Consider the following 26,678-nt stretch of genomic DNA (forward strand, 5'->3'; position numbering starts at 1 on the left):
TAGGGAGCCAGGGCAGCGGCTCCCACCACTGGGACTCCACTACTTCCAGTGCAACAGCCCCACCGCAACCTTGCTGTGTTTACTCTGGGACCGGTCAGATGCCCGCAGTGACCCCAGGATCTGTCGGGGCGGGGCTTTCTGGGGAGCCCAGGGAGCACCCCTGCCCTAGTTCGATGGAACAATTTGGGGTGTAGAGCAAAAAAAAAAAAAAAAAATCCAGCAAGATGCAGGTTTTACTTCCCCCTGTCAATGGACGCAGCGAGGTAGGCCGGGCTCCTGGGGAGCGGGTAACATGGACCTCGCCGAGCACCGGGGAGGCTCAGGAAAGCACTGGGAGCTCCTGAGCGGGCGTAGTGCCGGGCAGTGCTGCTAATAACACCCGGCCCTTTCCGCCGCCAAGCGCTTTCAGTGTCGCTGCCCCACTTGAACAGATGGGGAAACTGAGGCCCGGAGCGGGCCAGCGAGACCCAAGGCAGCGCTCGCCCTGCCAGCAATCACAGCCTCCCGCTCGCCTCCTGCCAGCGCCACCCTCGGCCGCAGCCCCGGCGATCCCTGCGGCTCGGCGCGGCCCCGGGGCGGGGCGAGCCTGGCCGAGCCCCGCCCGCCGCCCTCCCCATTGGCCCCGGCTGCCGGCCGAGCCCTGCCCCGGGCGCTTGGCCCCTGTCCCTCCATGGCTGCGGCGGGGCGGGGGGCTCGGCTGAGCGAGGCGGGCGCCGGGCCGTAAAACCCCCGCGCCGGGCGCCCCATGGTCCCAGGCCCCGGCCGCGCCGCTTGATGCAGCTGCGGGCAGCCGCTGCGCGCCCATCCCCGGGAGCCCCGCCATGGCGGAGACCCCGCCGCCGCTCTCCGGCCCGGCCCGGCTCAGCTACGCTCTGGGGCACTTTCTGAACGACCTGTGCGCCTCCATGTGGTTCACCTACCTGCTGGTCTATTTCCACGCCGTGCTGGGCTACAGCACCACCCACGCGGGGACCCTGCTGCTCGTGGGGCAGGTGGCCGACGGGGTCTGCACGCCGCTGGTGGGCTACGAGTCCGACCGCTCGGCCGGCTGCGGCCGCTACGGCCGGAGGAAAACCTGGCACCTCGTGGGTAAGGCTCCGGGAGGGAGTCTGGGGGGCTGGGAGAGGTGGGCACGGGGTTGGGAGTCCCCTTCCGAGGCAGCCCTTGCGGCCGGGGCTGGAGAAGAGCTGCCCCCCCCCCGATCTCAAAGCGTTTTGGGGAGCCCCCGCTTCGCAGGGGGGGCCTAGGCGAGCCTGCGGCTGAGCAGAGGCGAGAAGGAAGGAGAAGCCGGCGAGGCGTTTGAACGCCACTGTCCCTGCACTGCTCCCTCCGCCCCCAGTATTGTAGCAGCTCCCGGCTGTCTCCGTTCCCTGGCCGCTGCTCGGCCGCCCAGCCCTGCGCCCGACTTCCCCTCGGAGCATCCCGTCAATCCCAGGGGCAGGAGGGCTCCCAGGGGCCGGCCTCCCTGCTGTGCGACCCTGGTTCGCCAATACGGCGCTAGTGCGCACGGGCCCTGCTGGTGTGATGTGTCCTGCTCTGAACCGGGACGTGTCTGCCAGAGCTCCTGCCTCGGGCACTGAGTCCTCGGGTTCACATTGAACTCTGCGGCTGTGGGTTCGATCCCCGGTGACAGCCAGGGTGACAGTCCGCTCTGCTCAGAGGCTACGGCTACACTACAAAGGGAAGTCGACCTGTGTTAGGTTGACTTGCTGCCACCGGTGGCTGATGTCCACGCTACCCTCCTGTCGGTGGTACCCAGGAGCGCTTCCACTGACCGAAGAGGGGCAGTGTGGGGGGCTGAGAGCCTGGACTCGCAGCTCCTCACTGAGAGCCCAGCTGCCACCCAGGGTTTCTCGCCTCTGTGCTCCCAGCTGGGGGGGGCAGCTGCCCAGGGCTTTTCACCTGTGGCAGGGAGATCCACGCCCGGAGTCCAGTTGGCTGCGGTGTCCCCAGCAGGCAGTGGGGAGCTGGGAACTCGGGGGGCAGCAGGGCTCCTGGTGGGGAGGGGGTAGCCCAGGTGGCAATCCAAGCTGGGAGCCTGGGTGGCAGCCGGGTTTGGAGCAGAGACCAGGTAGCAACCCAGCTTGAGATCCAGGAGCCAGATTTCTTGTCAATTTCGCAGCTCCAGTGGCACAGTGAAATTGACAAGCATGACAGCCAAAGGCCTTCGCCCTACATCTTTCCCTGAGCTGGTTTTATTAGGTCAGGGGAGTTACATCAGCAGGAGGAGAATTTCACTGTGTGCACCTCTGCTGTTTTGTCGACAAGGTTGAACCTTCTGCTGTATCGGGCACAGGTGTCTTCTCCACTTGGGGTATGTCCACACTTAAAACACTACAGCCGTAGCTCTTAGTATAGACACCACCTAAGCCAAGGGGATAGGTTCTCCCATCAGCAATCTGCCCGCCCTGGACGCGGCACTATCTATACCCGGGTCAAGTCTGCATAGCTGTGGTTCCCTGAGAACCCTGGCCATACCAATGCAAGTTCCTAGTGTAGAGCAGGCCTTGGAGGGGATGTGATTAAATGCATAGTCCATCATACAATAGAATCCTAGAATACTGGGATTGGACTAGATGATCTCTTGAGGTCCCCCTCCAACTCCCTGCTCAAAGCAGGACCAACACCAACTAAATCATCCCAACCAGGGCTTTGTCAAGCCGGGCCTTAAAAACCTCTAAGGATGGAGATTCCACCACCTCCCTAGGGAACCCATTCCAGTGCTTCACCACCCTCCTAGTGAACTAGTGTTTCCTAATATTCAACCTAGACCTCCCCCACTGCAACTTGAGACCATTGCTCCTTGTTCTGTCATCTGCCACCACTGAGAACAGCCGAGCTCCATCCTCTTTGGATCCCCCCTTCAGGTAGTTGAAGGCTACTATCAAATCCCCCCTCATTCTTCTCTTCTGCAGACTAAATAAGCCCAAGTTTCAGAGTAACAGCCGTGTTAGTCTGTATCCGCAAAAAGAAGAACAGGAGTACTTGTGGCACCTTAGAGAACATTATATAGAACATTATATGTTCCATTCTATATGCATCCGAAGAAGTGGGCTGTAGTCCACGAAAGCTTATGCTCTAATAAATTTGTTAGTCTCTAAGGTGCCACAAGTACTCCTGTTCTTCTTTTTAAATAAGCCCAGTTACCTCAGTCAATCCTCATAAGTCATGTGCCCCAGCTCTTTAATCATTTTTGTTGCCCTCCGCTGGACTTTCTCCAATTTGTCCACATCCTTTCTGTAGTGGGGGGGACCAAAACTGGACACAATACTCCAGGAGTGGCCTCACTAGTGCTGAATAGAGGGGAATAGTCACTTCCCTCAATCTGCTGGCAATGCTCCTACTAATACAGCGCAATATGCTTTTGGCTTCTTTGCGAGAAGGGCACACTGCTGACTCATATCCAGCTTCTCGTCCACTGTAATCCCCAATTTCTGCAGAACTGCTGCTTAGCCAGTCAGTCCCCAGCCTGTAGCAGTGCATGGGATTCTTCTGTCCTAAGTGCAGGACTCTGCACTTGTCCTTGTTGAACCAAATCAGATTTCTTTTGGCCCAATCCTCCAATTTGTCTAGGTCACTCTGGATCCTACCCCTACCCTCCAGTGTATCTACCTCTCCCCCCAGCTTGGTGTCATCCGCGAACTTGCTGAGGGTGCAATTAATCCCATCATCCAGATCATTAATAAAGATGTTGAACAAAACCTGCCCCAGGACCGACCCCTGGGGCACTCTGCTTGATACCAGCTGCCAACTAGACATGGAGCCATTGATCACTACCCGTTGAGCCCGACAATCTAGCCAGCTTTCTATCCACCTTATAGTCTGTTCATCCAATCCATACTTCTTTAACTTGCTGGGAAGAATACTGTGGGAGACCGTATCAAAAGCTTTTCTAAAGTCAAGGTATATCACATCTACCACTTTTCCCCATATCCACAGAGCCAGTTATCTCATCATAGAAGGCAATCAGGTTGGTCACGTATGACTTGCCCTTGGTGAATCCATGTTGACTGTTCCTGATCACTTTCCTCTCCTCCAAGTGCTTCAAAATGGATTCCTTGAGGATCTGCTCCATGATTTTGCCTGGGAATGAAGTGAGGCTGACCAGTATGTAGTTCCCCGGGTTCTCCTTCTTCCCTTTTTTAAATATGGGAACTCTATTTGCCTTTTTCCAATGGTCCAGGACCTCCCCGATCACCACAAATTTTCAAAGATAATGGCCAATGACTCTGCAATCACATCAGCCAACTCCCTCAGTACCCTTGGATGCATTAGAAAAGCTCGACATGCACAAGTCCATGGGTCCAGATCTAAATAGTCCTTAACCTGTTCTTTCACCACTGAGGGCTGCTCACCTCCTCCCCATACTGTGTTGCCCAGTGCAGCAGTCTGGGAGCTGACCTTGTCTGTGAAGACCGAGGCAAAAAAAAAGCATTGAGTACTTCAGCTGTTTCCACATCATCTGTCACTAGGTTGCCTCCCCATTCAGTAAGGGGCCCACACTTTCCCTGACCACCTTCTTGTTGCTAACATACCTGTAGAAACCCTTCTTGTTACCCTTCACATTCCTTGCTAGCTGCAACTCCAATTGTGCTTTGGCCTTCCTGATTACACCCCTGCACGCTTGAGCAATATTTTGATACTCCTCCCTAGTCATCTGTCCAAGTTTCCACTTCTTGTAAGCTTCCTTTCCGAGTTTAAGCTCACCGAAGATTTCGTTGTTAAGCCAAGCTGGTCGCCTACCATATTTGCTAGTCTTTCTGCAGACCCCCTGCTGTTGCTACTCCTGGAGGAGCTGCAGTGGAGACTTCTCAAATTGGCATAGGCTCCTGGGGCAGTTGAAGAACAACGAGGAGTCCTTGTGGCACCTTAGAGACTAACACATTTATTTGGGCATAAGCTTTCGTGGGCTAGAACCCATTTCATCGGATGCATGGAGTGGAAAATACCGAGGCAGGTATAAATACACACCACATGAAAAGATGGGAGTGGCCTTACCCAGTGGGGGGCCAGTGCTAACGGCCCAGTTCAGTTAAGGTGGAAGTGGGCTATTCTCAACAGTTTAACAAGAAGGGGTGAATACCCAGGGAAGAAAAATCACTTTTGCAGTGCTAATGAGGTCAATGTAATCAAGGTGGCTCATTTCAAACCGTTGACAAGAAGGGGAAAATTTAGTTTTTGTGGTGACCCATTGGCTACAAAGGGGAGGTTCCGTTAATGTGAAGAAATGGGCACCTAGTACTTTTGAGAGAACCCCCCCCCCCCCCCCCCCAGGCACTTCCCTCTGATAACAGTGTAGTAATAGTTCTAAACCAGCCCCTCTCCTACTGTGCGGGCAGAATGCAGAACCCCAGAGCTGCTGGGGAGAAGCGCTGACTTAACCCTTGGGACACCTCTTCCTTCTCAATTCCTAGCTTCATCTCTGCAGGGTGGCCTGGGACAGACAGGTAGATGCTTATGAACTGAAAGATAGTCGGGCTGAGAGACTTGGCTTGGAGGGGACTGTCCCGACGTTCCTCTTGGGGTGCTGGTCAACCTCAAAGCTGAGCATCTCACGGGTCCTTTGCAGCTGCCCAGTGAAGCGAAGGCCTCTCCCTGTCTGACCGGTGGGGACACTTTTTAGACGCATGGGGGCGGGGGAGAGATTCACTCCAGGGCTCGAGAGTCCGTGGCAAAGCCAGAAATTGATCCCAGGAGCCAGACTCCTCGTGTGCTGTTAGAAGAAGGTTACAAATTGCTGGGTGAGGTGCAGGAATTCAGACACCACGGTTGCACCTTCTAGTTCCTAAGTTGCCTGTTCTGCTTTGTTGTGTACGCCCGGCTGGCCCGCGTTGGCCCGTGAGGGCTGGGGGTGTGATCTGGGTCCCTGCTTGGTGGGTGTAGAGGACACCTGGCCCTTTGCTGCGGGGGGCTGTCGAGTGGAAGCTGCTCTCTCATTGTCTCCTTTCTTGTACTTCCATCGCAGTCGTATCTGAGCTCTTCACACCCACAGCACTGCTGTGAAACCAGGCCCTGCTCCCCACACCCTCCCCATTGTACAGATGGGGCCCGGAGAGGCTGTGTCTACACTGCATGCTAAGGCTGGGCTCTGACTCCGGTTTAAGCCCAAGCTCCCTCTTCCATCCATGCAAATCATTCTGACTCTGGTCAGCAAACACCCAGGATCTGCTGGGGGGTGGGGGGGGCGGTCAGAGTCCGAGTCCTGCTGAGAATCAGGTCATTGTGCAGTGTGGACGCAGCTCAAGCCGCAGACCTGAGCCAGCAGGTCTGTGCATTGTGGGTGTGTTCACACGGCTGTCAGACCCGGGTCCTGCAATGGTAAACCCAGGTTTACAATGTAGTGTGGATGCTTACACCAGGACTTGGAGACAGCGAGTCCACAAGCCTGGGACCCACGCGCCTTGGTTTACAATGCAGTGTAAATGCACCCCTAGTGACTTGCCCATGGTTACCCAGTGAGCCTGTGGCAGAGAAAAGAATCAAACCCAAATTACCAGAGTCCAATGCTAGTGCACTCCCTGGTGGGCCACTTTTCCCCAGCTCACACCACAGTCACCAGCTAGCAGGAGAGGCTGGGAAACAGGGCAGGGTGTAGGCTGAGCCAGGAGTCCCACAGTGGCCGCTTTCTCTCCATAATCTGCTGTGACGAAGTGGCACAATTCTTAATGTTTCCTCTGAATACTGTGTGGGTGCCTCAGTTTCCCCTAGGCATTTCTTAAGTCTCTAGGTGGTGGGATAAAGGCCAGTGTGCATAAATGTCACTCTGTCTCCTGGCAACTAATGGCCGGGGCCCTTCCCCCCCCTGCAAGGGGATAGCTAAAGGTGTTGGAGAACAAAGGAATCAGGTGACCTCCTGGCCTGGAAAAGGAAAAAGCCCAGAGGAGGAGGGGCTGGAGGGCGTTTCAGTTTGGCGCTGGCTGGGGACGGGAAGTGAGTGCAGACGTGGGTGTCTGGCTTGCTACCCCCCCAAAATGGACCCGGCTGAGGGGTCCTGTTCTCTATACCTACAAGCTCTGTTTTAGACCGTGTTCCTGTCAGCCAACCAGTAAAACAGAGGTTTAATAGATAAGTCACATCTGACTGCGAAGTTGGGGTGTAGGACCCTCTGGCTTCCCCAGGACCCCGCCTGAGCGGACTCGCTGTGGGAAGCGCACGGAGAGGCAGAGGATGCTGAATGCTGCAAGGTCAGACCCAGAAAGGTGAAGCCGTGTGAGCTTCTTGCCCTGAAGTCAGTCTGCTCCAAGGGAGAGGAGGCTCCCCAGAGTCCTGTCTGGCTTCGTAGGGAGCAGGTCCAGAGCATCGCCTGGGGACTCCGTGACACCAGCCTGTCGAGCAGCCCGTCTCTGCCTTTGGCCCTAGCACCTTGAATGGTGCACGCCAGTTCCATGGCTGGCTCCCTGGGGCACATCCTGCCCTCCATTCATGCCCAGCTCTCTCGCTGATCTGTGTGCCCCAAGGGTGCATAGCCAGGGGCTGGTCCCTTTGACTGGGGGCCTTTGTTTCCTAGGCTGCTGGAAAGGGGAGCTTCCCCCCCCCCACCCCCCTGCAGCATTTGCAGCTCTCCTGAGATGCTGTCACAGCTCCAGGTTCCAGACATCTGGAAGTGTCCCTCAAGGAGCGTCTGGGCCTGTTGGGTCATGGAGCTCCCTGCCTGTGTTCGGAAAGGCCAGAGCTGGAGCAGCTGGGCACGAATGATGCCCATGCGGGACTTCCTGGGCAGGGGCTATTCCTGTCCGGGGGAGCCTGTACCTGCTCTGGCCTGGACGCACTGTTGTGTTTACCGGCAGCTCTCAGGGCAGCTGTGTCAGGGGCAGCTGTGGTTGGAAGGAGCGAATGTCTGCTGCCAGCGCACCCTGAGACACGGTCTTCCTCTGCCGTCGGGATTCATAATGGGCAGTGTGGGCCAGGGTAGTGCCCCAGACTGAGACTTGGGAGAGCAGGTTTTGCCCCTGGCTCTGCCACTGACCTGCTTGGTGACCTTGGGCAAGTCCTTTCCCTTCTAGCTGCCTCAGTTTCCCCTCCCACCCATTGTCAGTCTGGTCTGTTTAGAGTGTGAGCTCTCTGAGGCAAGGACTGTCTTCCTCTGTGCTTGTGCAGCACCTCACCCAAGGGGGCTGTGATCTGTGCTGGTGTCGCTGTCACACCCCCACGATCCATCCTCTGATAATCTGGCTCTAGAGCCAGGCAGTGTGGAAACTGCCCCCCACCCCCCGGAGTACCTGAGGCTCTGCAGCCCGATCCAGAGGCCAGTGTGAGGACTCCTGTGGACTCGGTGGGTTTTGGATCAGCCCCTGGAAGAGGTGGGGGGAGGTAACTGCGCAACCAAACCTCCTTGGCTGCTATTAATGGAGAATTTGACCCATGCGAAGCACTTGCTGCGCATCCCTGTGCCCCGCCCTATGTAGCATCTGGCTACTGACATGGAGCAGAACTGGGGGCTTGAGCCCTGTCATCTCAACTGCCCCCAAACATGGTTTAGGTTTGGGCCCATCTCTAAATTAAACCCTTGTGAATTGCAGACAACCCTCAGCCGCGAACTGTCTGATGAAACCTTCTGAGAGCCCTTTTATCTCCAGATGACAGGAACCTCTTTCATCTTGTATCTTGTGCAAGGCCGTTATTCACGTGAACCTGTCATGAGGACACGTTGGGGAACAGACCTTCCTGGGGCTGCTGGCTTGAGCTGCAGGAGTCTAGGAGCTGCCGATGGCCCAGATGAAAAGCACAGTGGGCCTGAATCCTTTCATGCCATTGCAGTTCTGCCCAGCACTGGGGGCTGCATTGAGACACAACCCCCATTGATGTCCCCACTCGAGGGCAGTGTACGGCCCCAATCTTGGTCTTTGAGTTCAGGCTTTTGATCCTGGAATAAGGGGATGCTTTCAAGCTTGGGCAGAGCTAATCTGTTGTGAAAGGCGTATCAAAATCCACTCAAAGCTTGTGGGTCCTGTCCTGAGGCCAACTTCCTACCAATTCCACAAAGACTGATCTCTGTGTGCTCCGGGATGGACAGCCGAGGCACGTAGCGTGGAGCTGATCACAGATGGGTAAATGTATGGGGGGCAGAGGTCTGGCTTAGGCTAGGAAATCTGCCCATTGGCAACGACGGTTGCAGTGAAATGTGCCTCCAGACCATGTTAGGAGGCCACGCCTAGCGTCAGCTGCACTGAACCTGTTGTTGGCAGCAGGTAACTTGTCTAAAGCGGACCAGGCCTGCAAGGAGCAAGGGAAGAACAAGTCTAGCGCTGCACTAACTATGGGATCATGATATTGGTTGCAAAATATGAGTGTTCCCCCCCCCCCCCCCACCGCAAGTGGGTTCCTCTTCCAGTTAATGAGTCAGTTCTGGGGGGGAACTGTGCCATCTGGGGTGATGGGGGAATAGGTGATGCCATGGAGGGGAGAGGATCTCATGGTTAAAGAGTTGAACTGGGACTCATGAGATTTGGGTGGATTCCCCAGCTCTGCCCCCCCCCCCCCCTTCCTGAGTCATTTCGTCCTCACTGAGCCTCGGTTCCCCATTTTACAAGGGGCGGGGTGGGGGGGGAGTGTTCCCTTAGAAATCATAGAATCTCAGGGTTGGAACTGACCTCAGGAGGTCATTTAGTCCAGCCCCCTGCTCAAAGCAGGACCAATCCCCAACTAAATCATCCCAGCCAGGGCTTTGTCAAGCCGGGCCTTAAAAACCTCTAAGGACGGAGATTCCATCACCTCCCTAGGGAGCCCTTTGTCTTGGGGCTCGTGTATGTGAGAGCTGACCTGGTTTAATTTAAGGGGAAATTAACCCCCCAGCCCCAGTGTGGATGCCCTGGCTCCGGTGTAAGAGGCTAAAGGAAAATATCTCCGAGTTGAACAGGTTTATGTTAAAGTGAAACGAGCTCCCCTTGCTCTGACGAGCATCCCCGTGGGGGTGGGGGTGGGCATGCGCTGCACTGACTTAGCATGTGCCAACACTACAGTGTTTCAGCTGCACAGCTGGGCGCTGCAGCTCGACCACTGTGGTGTAGACGTGCTACAGCGGCAGAAGGGGGTTTCGATGCAGTAGTCGATCCACCCCCTCGAGGCGGCAGCTGGGCCGACACCAGGTCTTAGTTCAGTTTAATGACACCTCGGGTGGGATTTTCACACCCCTGAGTGTCTTAGTTGGGTTGACCTAAGTTTCAGCTATAGGGTCTAAGGCAGTGGTTCCCAAACTTTAACAACCTGTGAACCCCTTTCACCAAAATGTCAAGTCTCGTGAACCCCCTCCTAAAAAAGAATATTTCCAGGGATTTTCTCCTTTATCGAAGTATAAATGATAAAAGCAGTGATTTTGGAAATATAAAATTTGTTTTATGACATGCTTATTACACACTATTATTAATTATTTATCATTACAGTACTTTTGTTACATTATGAAAATGGCAACACTCTTCCAAGATCTCGCTTTTGTAGCTTGTATCACTTTGAATAAGCCTGTTATAAGACAAGGCGCCTATATTTCATCAAGGAGTATCGGATGTGTAACAGCATCAAGGTATCTAAGAAGCCAACTCAAAGCGTTCCTCTTATACAAGCATTCGGGTCTTGAGCAGTTCAAGCAAACAATGCATGTTACAACAAAGCTTAAAGTTGTTCTTCATAATCCTTTTAAAAACAATACTAGCTGCCTATTTAATTTTAAAAACAGCAAAAAATATCCCCCTCCCTTTCCATTTCTTATAAAGAGTCTTGACGTTTAAATCTTCTCAATGTGATAGATCTGCTTAGCTCTTGGAAGTCCAGGGGCTCCGGGCTGCTCGTCCCATGCTGCCCGGGGTCCCTAGGGACAGCTCTGTCCGCCATTAGAGAATTTTTTCCCGAGAACCCCCGTAACATTTCGCGAACCCCAGTTTGGGAACCACTGGTCTAAGGGTTTGTCTACATGTGGCATTAATCAGGAATGGCTAATCTGCTTTCCATTCCTATCCTGCCTTAATCTGGATTAGTTTTCATGTGTAGACAAGCCCTGAGTGGGTTCAGATTCACACTGGTAGCCTGAACTGGTGCCACTTTCCTGTTTAGACAAGGCCTGAGATTGTTGGGCCTGCAGGGCAGGGACTTGCGCCAAGGGTCTGCAGCGCCTGGTGCAACAGGGCCCTTATCTGGGGCAGACCCATGCTGATGGCGGAAGAGATTGCGCCAGCTGCGGTGCCCGCGAGCGACATAGCTGGTTTCCGTGGCTGGGAAGGAGCGTCTCTGCATGCTCCGGGATGCGTGTTAGGCAGCAGGCCACGCGTGAAGGGCTGCGGCCCAGTGCTAGGGACTTGAAGCTGGAGGACTCTTTTGGCTCTGATGCGTACGCCGACGGAGAGGGGGAACAGGAGCTGCGGGGAGCGTCTCTGGTTTCGCTCTGACTCCACCTGGAATTGGTTTCTGGCCCTGCTGGGCTTTTTAGGAAACTGAAACCACCGCGGGGTGTGGAGAAAGCAGCTGGGCAGAACGGTGATGCTGGGCTGGGCTGGGACGCGGGGGGCCGGCGTGCAGACTCGCAATGAGGTTCCTAGGCCTGCTGGGCCATCGGTGCCTCTGATGCGCTGATCTTGGGCCCCCGGCGAATGCGCTAGGGCACGGCTTGTGCTGCCTTCTGGCTTCCCTGTTCTCAGCATGGTCGTTTTCCTCCGGCCAAGGGACGGAGGCTCTCGGCCCGCTCCAGCAGCGGAAGGAAATGGCCCGTTAGCCACGCTGTGCTGTCTTTCCTGGCCAGCCCTTTCTCACCCTTTGCCGTCTCCTGGGGATGGTGTATGTGCCCTTGTTCCTCCCACCGCTGGCTGCTCACTGGTAGCAAAGCCTGCTCTGGGGGGTGGGCTGGGGCATGCGGAGAGGGGGGGCGTGGGCGAGTCACAGGGGTTGGGAGACCAGCCCTCAACTACCACCAGATGCTGAGGGATCAGACCCCAAACCTTGTGGGCTTCTCTGGCCAGTGAAGGCTGCAGGCCTTCCTGAGGGGATGGGGGGTGTTCTCCAAAATCCCCTCTAGTGCAGTGCCTGTGAAGGACGGGCTGGAGCCAGCGCCCTGCGGGGCGGGGGAATAACCAGCCAGTGGGTCTGTTCAGCGACGAACGTTCAGCTGTCGCGTTGTGCTAGGAATGGCAAAGCCCCGAGCAATCCGGGGCTCAGGAGTGCAGACAGCAGCCGTCTGGGCTAAGCACCAGTCTCACTACACTAGACCCAGGTGGGGCCGCGTCAGTGCCCCCTCGTGTGACCCATGCCGCTTGCTTGGATTGGAGCCAGGCGGCGGGCGGAGCTGCGTTGCCTGGACCCTTTTCCCCTGCCCCTGGTGGCTGGCTCTGCCAACTCTCCGGATTGGAGAATCCCCCTGAGCCCTCGCTGGCCCGGGCAGCATTGCGAGGACCAGACGCTGCTCTAGGGCTGCCCAGCGCTCTACAGCCATGGGGCTGCGTTGTTCCGGCGTCGGCGGCTCACTGTGCCTGCGCCCTAAGGAGCACGGTCCCGTGTTTGGATCAGGGCCTGGCATCGTAGCTCCTGGGTCCTACACAGACTGTCTGACTCTGGGGCTGGGCGTGGCTCTGCCCTCTCCCCCCCCCCCCCCCCCCCCCCGGGTTGAAGGGCCTAACAATGGGCATAACAATGAACCTTGCTGGGGCTGGACAGCATCCCGGTGCAGAACTGGCCGGCAGTGCTGACTGTGCGAGCTTCCAGCTGCTGAGTTTCAGTAATTGGACTAGGCGCTTGGCTCTGGCCTGCGAGTAGCTGCTGTGGTAGCAGGAGGCCGGGCGGGAACCCCCGAGGCAGCCTGGCCGGAGACAGGAGCCCCACCAGAGTAAGCTTGGGAGTCCCTGGGGAGAGGGACTTGCTGGCTGCCTGGGCAGAGGGCTGCCGGCTCCGAGTACCCACGGAGCAGGAGCGGGAAGATGAGAGGAGTTGGCTTTACAGGCCAGTGCATTGCAGACACTCTGCCCATGGCATAGATCCCTGCTGTGCGCCGTGGGGTGCCCAAGAAACTTGGGACTGGTGTCTCTCCCCCCCACCTCCCCCCAGCTCCTGGCCTCGTGTCCAGCCGGGCCCAGCGCTAACTCCTGTCTCTTGCCTCCCCAGGGACTGTCTGCGTCCTGCTGTCCTTCCCCTTCATATTCAATCCCTGCCTGGGCTGCACGGAGGCCACGCCCCAGTGGGTCGCGCTCATCTACTTCATCCCCTTCATAGTCATCTTCCAGTTCGGCTGGGCGGCCACCCAGATCTCCCACCTGTCGCTCATCCCCGAGCTGGTGACCACCGACCACGAGAAAGTGGAGCTCACAGCGCTCAGGTAACCAGCCACGGGTGCTGGCAGGCCTCGAACCAGGGGCTTGGTGACAACAGCACAGGCTGCTTCTCCTGCAGCTAAAGGCGCAGCACCATCAGCTGTGAGCCAGTAGTGGGCTGTTCTCCCCACTTAGTGTGGGTGACTTTCCGACCGCCCCCTCTGTTACCAGCACCGCTTGAATAGCGTAGGGGGGAGCGTGTCTGAACTCAGCAGCCGGAGCAGATGGGGCACATACACACCCCGCCCCGAGGTAGTGCGGCGAAGCCTGGGTGGAGGTGTGGGTCCTGGAGCCTCCCTTGGAGAGCTGTGTGTGAGGACCCGAGATCTCCGCAGACAGCTGTGCCGTGTGAATGGCCCGGCTGGGGGTGCCACTCGCTGTCATGCTGCACTGCACGCCTGCCTGGCTGCATAGGGACCAGGGCGGTCGCTACCTCTCTGTAGGCACCCCACCCCCGGCACGTGCACCCCCCCTCTCCTGAGCCTGGATCCTGCTGCTCACTGGGACTGAGACCCCCCCCCAGGGACTCGTCTCCTGAGCGAGGCCAAGGGCTGCGTCCGGCCTCTGAACAGTGCTGGGGTGCACCGGGGGCCAAGCTCCTGCCCCCTGCCAGGCCCAAGGAGCCTACGTGCCGCTTGTAGCCGTGTCCATGGTCTCCGCTTGGTGTAGAGAAGCCCCCGAGCACCTGCACAAACCCGTATCCGGAGGGCGCCCAGAGCGACAGGCACGTTGTAAACAACCCCCCACACACACCCCGGCTGGCAGCTGCAGGAGAGGACGGCGGGACGGATGGCTCCGTTTCAAACACCGAGGCACCTGTCAAATCCCCCCTGCCCCCCTGGCCTGGCTAGAGGGGCTGGCGGAGGAGCGTGGGGGTGGCTGGGTCTGGGGTCCTGGTTGTGATTCCAGCTGGAGGGGCGGGGGGCTGTACTCGGCGAGAAGAGTCAGTCGCTCACATCACGCACCAGCGAGTGGCTGTGCAGGTGAACAGGGCCTGGGGCTGCCCCCCCCCCAGCAAACCCCGGAGGGGGGGAAATGGCCCCATGGCTTCACAGGTGGAGCGTTACGGGCCCCTCCAGCCTGCGCGGTGCTGAGTCAGCATGTGGGGAAGCGTCTCTTATCAGCAGGCGAGCGGCAAACAGGCCCGGTTATCTGCCATCAGCGGGCGGAAGTCCCCTCCGCACTGGGTCTGCACCCAGCAGATAACTCTCCACAGGAAGGTTGTGGAGCCACGCTGGGGCTGCGGGAGGCTTCACTGCCTCTCTGAGAAGCTGCCGTCCGTCAAACCGTCTGTCCCGTGCAGCCACGCAGCTCCCTGCTGCAGGACAGCCCCCGGGTCGCTTGTTAAACCACGCACCGGGGCAGGGCTGGGCGGTCCCGTGGGGCAGAGGAGAGCCTGGGCTCGGCTGTCGTGGATCCAAAGGGGGGTTGGGACCGCGGCTGCTGGACAGGGACCCTGTGCGGGGTCTAGCTCCTGGCATGCCCTGCCCTGTCTGCGTCCCCGGAGCGCCTCCGGCTGTCTGGGGATTCTGTTCTCTGTGCAGCGTAATCCCAACTGCACCGGCCAGTCTGGCTCCCTCCAGCAGGGGGCAGCACTGCTTGTCTGTGCAAATTCACCCCCACGGGAGCGTTCACACTCAGTTCTCCTCCCACCCCCACCCCCCAAGGGCGGGTTTGTGCTGCGGACGTGCCTGACGCTGGCTGTGGAATGTGAGGGGGATGTGACCGGCTCAGGCTCCAGATCTTGTTCTGCACCACCATGCAGTGTTTCCCCCTCCTTCTCGCGCACGTGGGCACTCGGGGTGGGAGCGCCCCGTGACTCGCTGCCTCCTCTCCCCCAGGTACGCCTTCACCGTCGCGGCCAACATCACCGTGTACGGCGTGGCCTGGCTGCTCCTGCACTTCCAGCTCGGACACTCGGGGCCGACGGAGCAGCTGGGCAAGCCTGACATCCATATCTTCCGGGTGAGTGCGGCGGGGCCAAGTCCCGGGCAGCGCAGCTGTGATGGGGGAGAAGCTGTGAGGCAGCGCAGGGCTTATGGGGCAGTTGTGGGTCTCTCGGCAGAGACTGGGATCAAACCGGCCTTCCCCTCTCCAAGTGCCCCCCGACCACCCCCACCCCCTGGCTTCCTGAGGATTTGCTGAGTCTCCTTCCTATCCCATCAGAACCTGTCCCTGATCGTGGTGGCGGTGGGCGCTGTGTTCTCACTCCTGTTCCACCTGGGCACCAAGGAGCGGCGCCACCCCCAGGCCAAGCTGCTGGAGCCCGAGGAGCACACGCCGCTGCTGCAGAAGGGGCACAGAATCCCCCCGCGCCCACTGCTACTGTGGAAACACTGGCTGCAGGAGCCTGCCTTCTACCAGGTACGGGGTGTGCCCGGTGAGGGGGACAGGTGTGTGAGGAGCAGGGGGCCTCGCAAGAGATGGGCATAGCTGTGTGGCAGGCCTGGCAGCTGGATCTCTGTATCCACAGGACAGGTGCGGCACAGGCAGGCACCTGATGCCCCCCAGCCGTGCACCCTCGGACCCCTGCCTTGGCCGTGCCCTGCTGGGAGGGGAGGCCAGTCTCCAGGCTTGGCCTCCCAGTCATGCCAGCAGTGCTGGTGGCTTTTGCCATGGCCGCCCTCCCCACCCTCCCCCCCCGGACACAGGAGCCCCCAAATAGCTACTGAGCACTGGCCCCTGCATTGTCCCCGCGGCTCAGCACCTGGTGCTGGGTCAGGAGCGTCTGGTGCCGGGTGTGACGGGCTGCCCGCCCCTCCGGGACCTGCCGGGGAGAGCGCGGGAGTGTGGCCAGCAGCTGTCTGCCCCTGCGGCTCTCTGGGGCTTTGCACAGCTGTGTGGCACCCAGGGCGTGTTGCTGGGCCTGGACTGTCGCCCTCTGGGGCTGGGGAGAAGCAGAGCTTTGGGTGGCTCAACAGCGCCCCCTCAGGCCAAGGCAGGAGTAGCACTGCCTCCCTAGTGGGTGCCAAGGAGAAGGGGTGCTGGAGGGTTCGAGCAGCAGCACAGGTGACCTGAGGGGAGAGAGACGCCCCACTCAGGACGCTCAGACCTGGCCACGTGTCACTGCGCCCAGCCGGCCAGGCCTGTGGGCACCCCAGCGAGGCAGGTAATGACTCTAGATTCAAAGGGGCTCGTTATTGGGGGAGGGACACTTGTGCGGTAGGAGAGAAGCCCCCTTTGGTACAGGAACCTCTGTCTTCTGCCCCACAGCTTTCTACAGGGGCCTGCAGGACTGGCCTGTGCTGGCTCCTTGGCTCTGCGTCCTGTGGCTGCGATGGCCCTGGTCCTCTGCCCGCCTGGGGGAGACATGGGCCATGAGCCTCAGGGTCTCCGTTCCTTCCAGCACAAACCACTCAGAGCTGGGCTGGAGGGCAGGGGCGTGGCTGGCGTAATGGCTGGCGTGTCTCCCTCTAGGTGGCGATGCTGTACATGGCCACGCGGCTGATTGTCAACCTGTCCCAGACCTACATCGCCATGTACCTGACCAACTCGCTGATGCTGCCCAAGGTGAGTGAGCAGCAGGGGGTGCCAGTGGGCAGGTCCAGCCCAGCACTGGGCGTCACTTCACACCAGGCACCGGCTCGACCAGGACAATCCTGCGATGCCCATGGGGGGGTCCCTGTGTTGCTGGAGGGGCTGGTTTATAGGTGGGGAACCCCCTGGGTGGCTGGTGGAAGGCAGAATAGGGCAGGGGATCCCAGGTGTGTGTGTGAGTGGGGGCACAGACCCTTGGGGCGTCTGTGAGCCAAGCACTCTGCTCTGTCTCTCTCCTCCCCAGAAATTCATCGCCACCATCCCCCTGGTGATGTACATCAGCGGCTTCCTCTCCTCCTTCCTCATGAAGCCCGTCAACAGGTGGATCGGCCGAAACGTGAGTAGCTTGCGGGGGAATGGGGGGCAGCGTCCCGCTGTAACCGCGCACGTCTGGGCCTGCGGGGAGATGCCCGTCGGCAGGAGTGACCCGGGCACCTAGGAGGTGCCCTGAACAAACGGCTCATGCTGGGTGGGTGTGATGTGCCCTCTACCCTGGTGGCACCCCTGCCCTTTACGTGCTTTGCTGCTGTAGCCGCCAGCACGTGAGTCCCTCCCAGCCCCGTCTGGGTGCTGCAGCCGGCCATGCCTTGGCTCTCCCCACCCTGGGAGCACCACACGCTGCCGGCCCCAGCTTCCCCCCAGCAGGGCGTGTCCAGTGCTGCCCCGCCCACCCCGGACAACACAAACTTATCTAGAGCCTGTCGCTTTATGACTAGAAACGCTAGCCCATAACTTCCCCCCAAGTGGAGTTTCCCAGCCACGTCTGCTCAAACACGCTCTATTAGCTAAAGCAACAGCCCCCGTTTGTTACCGACCGCGAGACTGTCAGTGAGTACGAAAAGCCAGAAATGGTTACAAGGAAAACAAAGCCGAAGCAAGGCACCAGCTGCGCTTACCAAACTAGGCTAAACGCCAGGCAGTCTTTCTCCCCATGTGCTCTCAACAGCCTTCCTGGTCAAACTCCTCGGGCCAGGAGCCCGTCTTCTGCTCACTGGCTGCTTCCTTTGTTCCTTCTGGTGCAGCGAATCGATGGGGAGGGAGGTTGTGGGGGGCTTGTCCCTCCTTTGATAGCCTCAGGCCCCCCCTTGGAAAACGTTTCCAGCTGACATTCAGGAGACAGAGTCCACAGGAAAGGCTGGTAGCGCTTGACCTTCCTTGGTCTCCCCTTCCTGCGTGGTGACTCTGCTGTGCATTTGAGGGGATTATGGGGTGCAGTCTGTCACGGGGGGGTGGGCTCAGCTCCTTGGAAGGGGCTGCTCGGTGCACCGTCGGCATCCAAATCCAACCAGCTATTGGGCCGTGCAGAGCAGGGGTCAGAGTCCCAGAGGAGAGGGGCCTGATCCTGAACCTGCAGCTCCCACGGATCCCAGATTGAGTTGCACGCTCCGCTCTCCAGAAAATCAGCCCCCGATGGTGTAAATTCCCCACCCTCTCCAATGTCCCGTCTAAACTACTTGCCCTCCCTTGTCTGGCCACCTCTCCTGCTCCCCACACAGCTCCGTGCATGGACCCCAGCCCTGTTCCAGGCCTGCCACAACCACCCACAGGCAAGGAATTAACCCACTAATAAGAGATGGAGTTTTAGCTTAAATATCAACTCTCCCTCCCTGGCTGTCCTCTTCGCATCAGCACTGCCCTCTGCCTCCCTGTCGAACTGGGGGGCGGGAGGTGCTGCTGCACTACGAACAGGGTCATGTCACTGTGACCTGTTGGGGTGCCTACTGCTCGGTTCTGGTCGCCCCACTTCGGAAAGGTGTTCAGAGCCGGGCAGGGAGGAAGTCCGGGAATACTCTTATTTACCCTTCCGGCTGCAAGAACAAGGGAAACCAGGGCGCGTTCAGAACCGATGGTGTCCTGTGTAGGAATCTCGTGGCATTAACAATTATGGCAGAACTATCCTGCCTTTTGACCTTGAAAATACGATCCCCTTAGCCAAGTACCCAAACGGCCTCTGAACCTGGCCACGCAGCTCTGCCAAAACACCTTGATCTGGCCCACAGCCCCCTGCTCCTCCACTCCTGGCCTCCCACCCCACCCCCAACAGCACTTCTGACCCCTAGCATAGAGCTGGAGGGTGATCATAGAGCCATGGGGTTAGGAGGGACCGCAAGGGTCATCTAGTCCAGGGGTTCTCAACGTGTAACCATGGGGGTACGCAGGGGTTTTCCAGGGCGTACATCAACTCAGCCAGAGATTTGCCTAGTTTTACACCAGGCTACAGAAAAAGCACCAGCCAAGTCAGTACAAACTAACATTTCATACAGACAAAACGAGAAAAGAGGCAGTTTTCCAGTAGCCGTGTGACTGAGACTCTCGTATTTTTATGGCTGATTTTGTGAGCAAGTCGTGTTGAAGTGAGGTGAGACTTGGGGGTACATGAGACATCCGCCTCCTGCAAGGGGGGCAGTCGTCTGGAAAGGTCGAGAGCCCCGACCTAGTCTAACCCCTGCCAAGAGGCAGGATTTGCTGTATCTGCACCATCCAAGACAGGTGTTCTCCAGCCTCCTTTCAAAAACCTCCAGTGAAGGGGCTTCCACAACTCCCGAGGCAGGTCTGGTCCGTTGTCCTACTGTTCTTACTGAGATTTAATCTAAATCTGCTCCGCTGTCGTTGGAACCCACTGCCTCTTGTCCTGCCCTGTGTGGCAAGAGAGAAGAACGTTTCTCCATCTTTCTTATGGCAGCCTGTCAAGTATTTGAAGATCGCTACCATGTCCCCCCTCAATCTCCTCTTTTCCAAACTAACCCACCCCCTTCCTTCAGCCTTTGCTCGTCTGGCTGCATTCCAGCCCTTTGATCGTCCTTGTCGCTCGCCTTTGTATCTTTTCCAGTTTCTCTGCATCCTTCCTATACATGAACCTATGTACTGCAGCTCTGGGGAGTCCTGGGTTTAATGAGTGTTTCTCCCCTCCCCCCTTCTCTCCCTGCCCTTCGCCTCCGAGCAGCTGACCTACTTCATGGGGTTACTCATTATCCTGGCCTTCGCCTCCTGGGTGGCCCTGGACAGCCGGCTGGGAGCGGAGGTTTATGGAGCAGCTGTGCTGCTCGGGGCTGGCTCGGCCACTATCTTGGTCACATCCCTCTCCATGACGGCTGACCTCATTGGGAGCAACACGGTAGGTTCCTGCAGGGGCGAGTGATAGGACGGGCGCAGCCACTGCCCAGCTAGTGCTCTTGGGGGTAGAGCAGTGGGTACGACCTCCCCTTTGCCAGGCCCAGCAGGGGTCACTGAACAGGGCTGCCTTCCTTCAGCACAGCGTGGTCCAGCACGGGCGTCCCAGGCTCTCTGGGTTTGTGGGGCCATCGCCCTTCCTGGGTTTCTGAAGGGGCTTTAGAGAGCCCGGGGGTCTGTACAGAACGGGGCGCTGGCCCTGGTACCAGACGGGAATTAGCTTCTGCTGCAGGAGCGAGTTTTCCCACAAGAGGGCACGAGACTCCCTGATTCTGTACCTGGCTGATCCGAGCTGCGCCCGCCCTGAGCTGGCTGAGCGAGGACTAGGGGGTCCCAGCGTGTGTCTGCAGGGAGCCCGGGGCGGCTGTGGGAGATGCCAGAGGAGGCAGAGTCGTGGGTGGGTCGAGCCCTGGGGTGTGGAATGAGGCTGATGCTGTTCGTTTCCCTGCAGCACAGCGGAGCTTTCGTCTACGGGGCCATGAGCTTCACGGACAAAGTGGCCAACGGGGTGGCGGTGATGGCCATCCAGAACCTGCACCCCTGCCCGTAAGTGTCGTGGCTGGCCTGGGACGTGGGCCTGGGGCTGCTGGAGAAGACCCCTGCGGCAGGCACCGCTGTTCCCCTCTGGCAGCAAACCAGTCGCCCAGTCCGGAGCATCTACCAGCCCTTCCCCTCGCCCCATGGGAGACCCCAAGACCTTCCAGCTCCCAGCACAGTCCCCCGCTGCTCGAGCTGAAGAGTTGCTCCCCTAGCTGCTGCCTGTCGTAGGCCAACCAGCGGGGGGATGCGGTACACTCTGGCGGTGCCTTACCACAGAATTGTGCCATCCCCAGAGCCAGCACGTGCCCCCTCCCAGCCCCACTGGGGGCAGCTGCCAGCCTGCCTTCCCCCTGCAGTGACGGTCCCCTCTCCGGTGCGTACGTGGGGCTGGGGGAGCCGGGGTCCCTGCTGGAGCCTCACTTGTCCCTTTGCCTTCAGGACCCAGCTCTGCTGCGCCGGCTGCGTCGAGTTCTACCACTGGGTGATGGTGGTCGTCACCGGGGGCGTCGCTGTGGCCGCCATCGTGTGTCTGTGCTGCATTATGATCTGGCCAATCCGGGTCCGATTCCGTGAGTCCTGTGTCCCGGAGGAGGGGCTGGCAGCAGAGCGGAGGCTGGTTTGGGGGGGGGGGGGAGGGGGCGCGTCTGTCTTCAGATCCTGCTGGCTGTGGGGGGGCGTTCTCTGCTACCCCAGTCCCAGCAGGGGGGGCTGTATCAAGGCTGGCTGCGGGGAAGCTCACAGCTACTCCAGTTCCAGCCACTTCCACCAGGAGGCGCTGTAGGGGAGCCAGATAACCGCACGAGAGGCATTGAAATGAGCTAGAAAACCCGCTCTCCTCTGACATGGTGACTTACACAGAACCACTGGGGGTGAAATGAAGAGGGCTTAAGCTGAGGCACTGCTGAGCTGGGGGGCCAGGTCTGTTAGCAGATGCTCTCCCCCACCCTGCACCTCCCTCACTCTGCCGACTCAGTGGCAGCTCTAATGTGACTATGGGGTGCTGGATTTTGGGGGCCACTGCAGCTCCTTAGCTGAACACTGGGGGCGCTGCCCAGCCTCTGCTCCTGCTGCTCTCTGAGGTCTGGTCCCCACCCCCCCCGAGCAGGGTAGTTATACCGACCTAACCCCCGTGTAGACCGCGCTGTCCATTGGAGAGCTGCTACCACCCCTCGGGGGCAGGGGGAGAGCTCTCTCCTGGCGGCTTGGAGCATCTTCGTTAACGTTTCAGCGTAGACGTGCCCTCGCTCCTGTGAAGCTGGTGCCTCTTGGCCAAGACCTGGTGGGAGGCAGCGGGGCTAGTGGTCAGAGCACAGGGCTGGGCGCCAGGTGGCTGTGGTCCGTGCTGGCGTGTAGCTGGCCTTGCCTGGGTGCTCTCCAGCGGGGCTGGCAGATGTGGGCTGAGACCTTTCAAAACTGTCCAAGGGATTTGTGCACCCGCTGCCCTGAGAGTGAGCAGGGAATGAGGGTACGATTCTTGTAACTGTGTAAAATGCCGCAGGCCCAGAGTGCTTCTTGGCAGGGAGGGTGGCTGGGGCAGGATGTCTGCTCCGGCTCTGGAGAAAACGTGGCCTCCTGTTAGTCATCCCCCGCGCCCCCGGTGGAAGCCCCTGGGCCCCCTGGGTTAAGGTGGACGCTAGTGGGCAGGCCCAGTCTAAGTTTGGGGCCACGGGATGCAGACTGGGGTCCTGTCAGTCAGCTGCTTAGTGCTTTTCTGCCCCATGTCCCATGCCTGGAGGGGGCACCTCAGGGCCTGGGGACCTGTTAACCCAAAGGCCAACCTGCTGCTGTTTCTCTCTGCTGCAGATGACGTCTCGGTGCTGCCGCTGGCAGGGGCAGGGCCGGGCGAGGCTGGGAGCACGGGGAAAAGGAGTCGAAGCAGCACCGTCAACTGAGCCGGGCGCTCGCACTCGGAACTGGGACCGCGCCACTTGCACTTTATACCTGGGATGCTCCAAAGGAAGGGAACTGATGCTGGGACCCGGGGCAGGGCCGGTGCTGAGGTCGTGCAGCAGGTCGGCCTGTTCCTTTGCATCTCCCTCCCGCCACTGTGCATGGACTTTCCTTCCCCCATCACTGTGTAACGTTGCCCCCCTGCTGGCAGCGGGGGGAATCCCATGTCTTTGCACATGTCTAATCCTAGGACTTGCCGGGCGGCGGCACGAATCGGATCTGCCCCATGCACTGTGGGAAGGGGGCACTCAAGAACCTGTACGTTTTAACACGTGTTGTGCAATCTGTCTGTGAATAACACTTTTTTAAATGAGTGCCATCCTGAGTAAAGAGAGGACGTCTGAAGGACAGCAGCGCTGTGTGCAGGGGGTTCCGATCTGCGTCACCACTGGCAATTCTCCTGCAAACTGCGTTTCCAGCTGGGGGCGGGGACCTGCCCCTCCTTCACCCCTTAGAAATTCTGCTGATTGGCCTCTGCACAGGGGATCTGGCTGCAGCATCACAGCATAGCCAGCGCTTGTGAGATTTAAAGTCCCAGCTCCTGGAGTCAGGTGCCTAATGGGAATTTTGGCTTTGATTTTGTTTTAAGCAAGTTTCCAGCTCTTGTGGCTGCAGCGAAGTGTGAACCCCTTAAGGCGCCGCCCCCAGAAGGGGACCCCACACAGCGCTACGTGGGCTAAAAATCACAACGCTTTTTAATCTCAGGACTTGGAGGTGGCTGCTTGTGGTTTTTGTTTTTAACACTTGGGCCCACAGCGCCAGCCTGTCTCTAGCCTCCTCTCCCCCACCCCCTTCCCAGGGCTGGGGAGGGGATTGGGGAGCTGCTAACGTGCCTTCCCCTGAACTGCTTCTGCCCTATGTACAGCTTCTCCCAAGCGGCCGACCCCTTCTCTGGCAGCTGCCCCTCCCAGCTGTGCAGCTGCTGTCCCACTGCTCTAGACCCCTGCCCCCCCCGTTCCCCCAGGGCCTTTGGCTGCCAGTAGGTGGGAAGAACCAGCCCTGCTACTCCCCACCTCGCTCCAAAGGCAGGCGGCTGGAGTGCCTCGGAGGAGGAACAGGGCTGTGGCTGGCAGGGTCTGGCCCTCCTGGGGACATGGGGGAGGGGGAGATGGTACCCTGGTGGGGGTGGGGCGAGATGGTACTTGCCGGGGGGGCAGGGCCTGGTCCCCACTGGGGTGACCAGCTGGAAGCAGCTTAGCACTGAGTTCCCAGGGAGTTGGGGCTGCCCAGAGCCCATTGTTTAGCTCCAGTCTGTGCGCGCCAGCCTGCCAGTGTGGGGCCGTGTCCTGCTCGTCCATCCCAGCCCCCAAGGCGCTTCCCTGGCTCGCTGCTCTCCAGGCTGCCCAGGGGCTCGGAGCGCCATTTTGCGGCGTCTCCCCCTCCTCTTTCAGCAGATAAACCAGCAGCTGGTTTCCCAGCAGCCCCTGCTCTGAGCACGCCCAGCATTGCTCTAAAATAGCATGAGGAACTGAGCACGGCTGAGTAAACAGAGGGTGGAGAAAAACCTCAGCCGAGCGTCTGCCTTGAACTCCCAGCCCACAGCCCTAATTGCACGGCCGGGCTCTGCTTCCTGGGAGCTGGAGGGGGACAGGCCCTCGCCCTGGGGCCTGCACGCCTGTCGACTGTGCTGAAAGCCCCTGTCCTAGGCCACCTCCATCTGCATCACTCAGCAGCCAGGGGGCCAAGGCCTGAATCTCTTCTCTCTGTGCCCATTGCTAGCTGGGCTGAGCGTGTGAGCTTGGACAGTTTGGGCTGGTGTCTGGCCAGGGGCTGGTGGGCACCCCGCCTGCCCCAGAGATCAGCACTACCCTCTAGGGCTCTGGCATAGGGGTGCCAGGCGTCTGGTTTTTGACCGAAACACCTGGTCAGAAAGGGGCCAGGCGGCTCTGGTCAGCACTGCTGACCTGGCTGTTAAAAGTCCGGTTGGCAGCACAGCGGGGCTAAGGCAGGCTCCCTGTCCGGCTCCCTGGGGCTCCCAGGAAGCAGCCGGCATGTTCCTCTGGCTCCTAAACACACGGGGGCCCAGCACGCTGTCCCGGCCTGAGCGCCAGCTCTGCAGCTCCCATTGGTCAGGAACCACCCCTGAACCCCCTCCTGCATTCTGAACCCCTTGCCCCCAACCTCTTTACCCCCCCAAGTAAACACCCTGAATCCCTTTAACCAGCCTGCTTCAACCTGAACCCCTTGTTTCTAGCCCCACCCCAGAGCCCGCATCCCCAGCCCAGAACCCATACGCCGAACCCCTCGGACCCAGCCTGGAGCTCCCTCCTGTACCCCAAATCCCTCATCCCTGCCCCTACCCCAGAGCCCACACCCCCCAGGCAGAGCCCTCGCCCCCTCCCGTACCCCAACTCCCAGCCCGGTGGAATTGACCAAGTGAGTGAGGGTGGGAGAGCGTGATGGAGAACGGAGTGAGTGGGGGTGTGGCCTCAGTGAAGGGGCGGGGCAAGGGTGTCCAATTTTCTGCAAACAGACAGTTGGCAACTCTAGTCTCTCCTGAGCGGGGAGAGACACACACACAACCCGCCTGCCCAGCCCAGGCCCAGGCAGGGAGAATGACTGGCCGGCTCCCCTGTGGCCCACCCCCCAGCAGACACAAGATCCTGCCTGGGCTGGGCTTTTTCAGGGCTAGTGCTGGGAACCGTTTGGGGGGGTGGGGCTGGGACTGGGCCAGGACCCCCTGGTGGCACAGGGATGAGGCTGGACAGTGGGGCCGTGGCCCCCAGGAGAGTCTGAGCCCCGCTTGCTGAACTGGACAGGTGGGTGCTCCCCGCTGGCACCTCGCCCGCTGGGGTGCACTGCCCACTGCCCGTTCCTGCTGCCCTCTGAGGCCCAGAACTCGGGGGGGTAAAGAGGCTCTCTGGACGCTCAGGGGGTTGAAGCAGGCAGTTAAAGGCGATTGGGGTGCAGTTAAAGCCAAACCAAGCAAAGTCTGAGCTTCCACATGGGTTTGCGCCAAATTAACCACCTTGCTTCAGATGGGTTTGTTCCAGTAGCACGACTTGCAGACAAGGCCTTGGTCTCCCCCAGGCCTCCCTCCCCCACTGCAACTTGAGACCATTGCTCCTTGTTCTGTCATCTGCTACCACTGAGAACAGTCTAGATCAGGGGTAGGCAACCTATGGCCGAAGATGGCACGCAAGCTGATTTTTCAGGGGCACTCACACTGCCTGGGTCCTGGCCACCGGTCCAGGGGGCGCTGCATTTTAATTTCATTTTAAATTAAGCTTCTTAAACGTTTTAAAAACCTTATTTACTTTACATACAACAATAGTTTAGTTATATATTATAGACTTATAGAAAGAGACCTTCTAAAAATGTTAAAATGTATTACTGGCACACGAAACCTTAAATCAGAGTGAATAAATGAAGACTCGGCACACCACTTCTGAAAGGTTGCTGACCCCTGGTCTAGATCCATCCTCTTTGGAATCCCCTTTCAGGTAGTTGAAAGCAGCTATCAAATCCCCCCTCACTCTTCTCTTCTGCAGACTAAACAATCCCAGTTCCCTCAGCCTCTCCTCATAAATCATGTGCTCCAGCCCCCTAATCATTTTTGTTGCCCTCCGCTGGACTCTTTCCAATTTTTCCACATCCTTCTTGTAGTGTGGGGCCCAAAACTGGACACAGTATTCCAGATGAGGCCTCACCAATGCCGAAAAGAGGGGAATGATCATGTCTTTCGATCTGCTGGCAATGCCCCTACTTATACAGCCCAAAATGCTGTTAGCCTTCTTGGCAACAAGAGCACACTGTTGACTCATATCCAGCTTCTCGTCCACTGTAACCCCTAGGTCCTTTTCTGCAGACCTGCTGCCTAGCCATTCGGTCCCTAGTCTGTAGCGGTGCATGGGATTCTTCCGTCCTAAGTGCAGGACTCTGCACTTGTCCTTGTTGAACCTCATCAGGTTTCTTTTGGCCCAATCCTCCAATTTGTCTAAGTCCCTCTGTATCCGATCCCTACCCTCCAGTGTATCTACCTCTCCCCCCAGTTTAGTGTCAGTGACAGGTTTGGAAAGTGGGACTACGCTCTGAGCAGTCATACTGCTCTCTTACATACAACGCAACTCCCCCACCTTTTCTGCCCTGCCTGTCCTTCCTGAACAGTTTCTATCCATCCATGACAGTGCACCAGTCATGTGAGTTATGCCACCAAGTCTCTTTTATTCCAATCATATCATAATTCCTTGACAGTGC

General features: G+C 58.7%; 1 protein-coding gene across 1 annotated transcript; it reads left to right on the forward strand.

Moving 5' to 3' along the window:
• The first annotated feature begins 649 nt into the window (after positions 1-649).
• Positions 650-22,834, forward strand: MFSD12 (major facilitator superfamily domain containing 12). Its single transcript, XM_054013580.1, has 10 exons — positions 650-1,089; positions 13,078-13,288; positions 15,125-15,248; positions 15,450-15,647; positions 16,701-16,793; positions 17,065-17,157; positions 19,765-19,935; positions 20,443-20,537; positions 20,970-21,100; positions 22,335-22,834. Exons 1-10 carry the CDS (start codon positions 822-824, stop codon positions 22,421-22,423), a joined length of 1,473 nt encoding a protein of 490 aa, XP_053869555.1. The 5' UTR covers positions 650-821; the 3' UTR covers positions 22,424-22,834.
• The last annotated feature ends 3,844 nt before the right edge of the window (positions 22,835-26,678 follow it).

Source organism: Malaclemys terrapin, chromosome 24, assembly GCF_027887155.1.
Source record: "Malaclemys terrapin pileata isolate rMalTer1 chromosome 24, rMalTer1.hap1, whole genome shotgun sequence".
Classification (NCBI taxonomy): Eukaryota; Metazoa; Chordata; order Testudines; family Emydidae; genus Malaclemys; species Malaclemys terrapin.